The following is a 5000-nucleotide window of genomic DNA, read 5'->3' as shown; positions in this document are numbered from 1 at the left end:
GCGCACAGCTTCATCCACCGCAGTCACCATGGCGGCGTACTTGCGGCGTTCCACGTTGCCCAGGCGACGGTAAGGGTAGATGTACGAGCGTGGCGACTGTAAAGGCGTGTGCACGGCCTGGAAGGAGAGGAAGATGAAGAGCGGGGCGGCGTTGGGATCGTGGGCCGCCAGGATCTTCCGCACCCTCCGCGTGTAGAGCTGTGTGGAGTACGTCCCCGCGCGGCTCCACGCCACGCGCTCCCCCTCGCGTAGGTCGAACCCGCACACAGCCGGCCCGTCGCAGGCCCAGTAGCTGTAGTAGTCCACGCTGCCCGTGAGGGAGCCAAAGTAGGAGTGGAAGCCGCGGCGCGTGGGCAGGCAGGCCCGCTTGTAGAAGCCCAGGTGCCACTTACCCACCATGTGGGTGGAGTAGCCCAGCTGCTGGAGCTGCTCTGGCAGGGTGGGCTGGTCCATGGGCAGGCAGTTGGGCTGCTGGGGACGGATGATGCCGTGCTGGAGGCCCGTGTGGATTTGGTACCTGGTGGAAGGGACAAAACAGGCAGTGCTCAAGAGTTTACCATGATATCATTAGGTAACATTTGGATGAATGAGAATCTTTAAAGACAACAACAGCACAACAATACACCTTAGTAGGCCTGCTGTACTTGAGGAGCACAAACACACACACAAACACACACACACACACAAACAAACACACACACACACACACACACACACACACACACACACACACAAACACACACACACACACAAACAAACACACACACACACAAAACCCTAGGCCTATAATTTACATAAGTGTAGACCAAAACACAAACCAAATTGGAATGGGGATCCAAAGTAAATGGATGTTTTGTGTTTCAATTGAATTCCGTGTTGTTCTAGGCTTATCATTTGCACACCTGCAACATATTACTGAGACAGTGGGATTTGTGATTGTCATTTTGCTCATTCATACTAGAGACGAGTGAACTCTGCCTCGAACTCTTACCTGCCTGTCATGAACTGGCTGCGCGAGGGCGTGCAGGTGGGCTGGATGTAATAGTTCTCCAACTTCACACCTTGCGCCGCGAGCTTGTCCAGCACCGGCGTTCGGATGTCTTTGCTGTGGTATCCGATGTCGTTAAAGCCCTGGTCATCTGTCATGATGAAGATGATGTGGGGTGGCCGATGAAGAGGCGGACCGATATCCGGATCCCCCAGTACTCCCGCGGACACATCATTTTCCACCTGGTTCGCTTGCGTCCAGTCCCACGAGAGGTACCCCAGACTGAGCAAACTCACCACGGACAACCCCGTTAACGCAGACACTCCCATAGCAACGGAGATTGAGCTCGGTTCGTGGAGGATATTAAAAATGTGAAACGGCACTACTTTCAATCGAGGAACAAAGCAGACATTGTTGGTAAAGGTCTTGGAAAGTTATTGGCTCGTTTGAATGACACACATGCAGTAAATCCGTGCGTCTCGAGACCGGACAGTTCTGTTTCCACGGTGACGCGTCGGTGGCGCGCGAGACTGTCAATACTCGACTGTTTTTCGGGTGAACATAGACCAAGCTTAGGACTACATTTGTACTCTGTAATAGCATAATGTTAGTCGTTGTAAACCCCGCCCGTTTTGCCGGTTCATTGAAATCGGATGCACCTACCTCCCCGGGACTTGGCAGCCTCCCCTGCCTAGTAAGAAAAACAACATGACCACCACAGAAAATCCAATCCTGTGGGCATTCTTGTTCTTGAATACTAACAGTGTTCAATTCAAGGTACGTCCAATGTGGTTTGTATTTGCATCTATTAGTAAGTGAATGAATCACATATTTACAGTGAAATAAGATGTTTATTCCAGTGATTACAAAATGCCTCACAACTATGGAAAGGGGTATGTTGTAAGAATGCGGTTCTCTCTTAAACACATGTGCATTTAATCCTCTGGTCTGTGTGTGTGTGTGTGTGTGTGAGAGAGTGTGTGTGTGTGTGTGTGTGTGTGTGTGTGTGTGTGTGTGTGTGTGTGTGTGTTATACGTATCTTAATGTAGGACACACACAGTTATAAAGTGCTGTTATTCCCCTCTGTTGACAACATGGCCTTTATGAGTGCATGGGTAGGGGTCCAGGGGCCCGTGCAATTGCCAGCACAGACAGACTCTGTTCCAGGAGGTTGGGGACCTTGAGCGGAGCGGAGCCCGTGCTGGGGCCCAGTGTGGGGGGCTTCAACAGGGGATACTGTTCAGGATAACTACCCGACCCGACCCGACTCCAGGTATACTGTAAGCCCTGCCTTTTACATAACAACTGCTGTTGTTGTGGGTCACAGGCAGGGGGGTTCTGGGTTACAGTACAAGCATTCAGCTAGAAGTGCTGTTATTCCTCCGTTCACAACGAGAGAGAGAGAGAGAGAGAGAGAGAGAGAGAGAGAGAGAGAGAGCAAGAGAGAGAGAGAGAAAGAGAGAGAGACAGGGCAAGCAGGGGCAAGAGATTTGGGAAAACAGACCTATTGATGCTCTGATTTTGAGATTGCAGAGTTTTAGGAATACATTACTACTTGGTCATTGTCATTCTGTTAACAGAAAATTGACAACAGGGGCTGGACATCTGTGCAGCAATGGTTAAGTTGGACTGATCACAGGGTTTTAGCTTTTAGGTTCAATCCTTACTCTAACCAAGCGCTTCCTCCCTCCATGGCTGAAGTGCCCTTGAGCAAGGAATCTATCCCCACCCTGCTCCAGGGACTATAACCAAAACCCAACTGTAAGTCGCGTTGGATAAATGCATCAGCTGTGTAATGTAATGTCTTAACACATTCAAGTTTACTGATAGTATCCTCCACTCTTGAAGCAATACAATGAGACATGATGTCCAAGTCATGAATTTGCCATGCATTCCTCTACCTGTCAAACATTTTACTGTCACTGCTTCTGTTGTGTGTGTGTGGGATGTTATTAAGTATTGCTACAGGGCTTTGGACCGTCACACATCAATAATTACAGAGCGTATAAACATATCCAGTAAAGTTACACTAGGTTTTCCAAATCTGTCAGGCCCACAGCCACAATCCAGAGATACTACTAAGAGGTGTAATGATCATGCTGCCAGCATTTGTTCTGGTGAATTAAGTCCTTGACTGGATGTGATGCTGCATAGGGCTGAATATTTCTATCATTACATGCAAGGTCAAACAAAACTAGGCCTGTATTCTGGGTTCTAAATGAACACCAGCCAACCAGCCAAATGCTGGTGAAATATCAGTTTGGCTGGAAGAAAAGACCAACTCACTAGCCACTTTTAGTGTGTGTTTGGCAAGTAAGATTCAAATCTACTAATCATTTTGGCTGGTGAAAAAAGTTAATTTAGGGCCCTGACTACATTTAGCAGATGCAGTGTTTCCCCCAGCACTTAATCAAAGTGGCCACCTTGATAAGAAACCACTCCCACCTTCATCAGGTCCTCTTTACGAAAATCAGCTATTTTTTCAAGGGATATGCCGTATTTCATTCAGCATAGCAGGTGACAAAAGTCACATGTATCTAATACCGGGTAACCTCTGCCGACCTTGACTAAATTGGTGTTCTGCGGGAAACACTGAGATGCTTTTATCCAAAGCGATATACCAATGAGGACATATCGGCAATAATCAGAATCATATGACATGTGGGGAAATATAGCGGACTGATCAGGGTTAGAGAATAAGAGTTTGGTTTTTTGAGTTGTCATAATGTGTCATTTCATTTTTTGAATGCGAAATTGATTTTGGTGTCATGATATTCCAAAAGCTGAATGACACATTATGGTAACAGTAATAAACATCATTATGTGTCATTGTGGCTCCTGACATGTGTCATGTCATTCTTATGATGGCTACTGTACATGACACCTTTTGAGTTGTCATAATGTGTCGTTCACTAATGCCAAGTTGATTGTTTTGGTGTCATGACATTTAATCGAATGACACATTATAACAAGTCATAAAGATCAGTTATGTGTCATTAATTGTTCCTGACATGGGTCATATCATTCTTATGATGGCTACACAAGACATATGTGGACCATGCCAAATAAAGTGTTACCATTTAGGATTTCACAATTATTACAAGCAAGGTCAGTTGGAATATTAAAATAGAAAAATTACATTTCGCAGCTTTGGTTTTTGTAGCGAGCCGATTTGCATGTTAAGTAGACAGACAGGTGCAGGTGCTGGTTTGCCTGAGGACAGGGTGCCCACTTGAAAGAGACTTGGACTTGAATGCAGAGCAGAGGAAGTTGACTTAGCAGCAACAGCAACAGCAGCAGTAGCTCTGGCTCTGGCTCTGGCTCTGAGGCAACTGTACCGAGTCTGTGCTGAACTCCTCCTCAGGTAAAAAGTATCAAAGGTCACTTGTGGTATCGGGTGGGGTGGGGATGAGAGAGAGAGAGAGAGAGAGAGAGAGAGAGAGAGAGAGAGAGAGAGAGAGAGAGAGAGAGAGAGAGAGAGAGAGAGAGAGAGAGAGAGAGAGAGAGAGAGAGAGAGAGGGGCGTGTGTGTGTGTGTGTGTGTGTGTGTGTGTGTGTGTGTGTGTGTGTGTGTGTGTGTGTGTGTGTGTGTGTGTGTGTGTGTGTGTGTGTGTGTGTGAGGGGGCGGAGGGGGGGGGCAGGGACAGGAGACATGTGTCTGTGACTGTGTGTCTGTGTATGCATCAGGGCAGGGAAAGGGAGGGAGAGAGGAGATGGGGGAAAGACGAGTGAGCAAGACCCATGGGAAGAGGTGGTATGACAGATAGATGGGCAGTAGGAATCGAGGAACTAGGGGAGGGCAGAGGAGTGGAGGCCTGAACGGCCATTTCAAGATACATGGGGCCCTGGCCAAAAAGGAACTTGGGGGCCCCTTTCTTCTCTTCAAATGATAAAGGACATTTTGATAGCACTATCACTGCACTTTTCGGTCATTGAATTTAGTGGAAGTTCAGCTGGGGTCACCAGGCAACTGCCTAGTTTGCTTGGCTAGATGCCTGGTGGAGGGGGACAGA

At 47.6% G+C, this 5000-nt stretch overlaps 1 protein-coding gene across 1 annotated transcript in view; it reads right to left on the bottom strand.

The window, feature by feature from the left end:
- Window positions 1–1758, bottom strand: part of LOC134439671 (arylsulfatase I-like) — a 2676-nt gene extending 918 nt beyond the window's left edge. Inside the window, exons 1-2 of the mRNA XM_063189576.1 lie at window positions 992–1758; window positions 1–517 (exon numbers count right to left, since the gene is read on the bottom strand). The exon at window positions 1–517 is cut by the window's left edge and continues 918 nt beyond it. Coding sequence (XP_063045646.1) covers window positions 1–517; window positions 992–1317 — 843 coding nt within the window. The 5' untranslated portion in view covers window positions 1318–1758. The remainder of the gene's footprint in view (window positions 518–991) is intronic.
- Between the last annotated feature and the right edge of the window lie 3242 nt (window positions 1759–5000).

The sequence above is a fragment of the Engraulis encrasicolus genome, chromosome 23 (assembly GCF_034702125.1).
Source record: "Engraulis encrasicolus isolate BLACKSEA-1 chromosome 23, IST_EnEncr_1.0, whole genome shotgun sequence".
NCBI lineage: Eukaryota > Metazoa > Chordata > Actinopteri > Clupeiformes > Engraulidae > Engraulis > Engraulis encrasicolus.
Note: the sequence above shows the minus strand (reverse complement) of the source record. Positions and strands in the feature narration are given on the sequence as shown.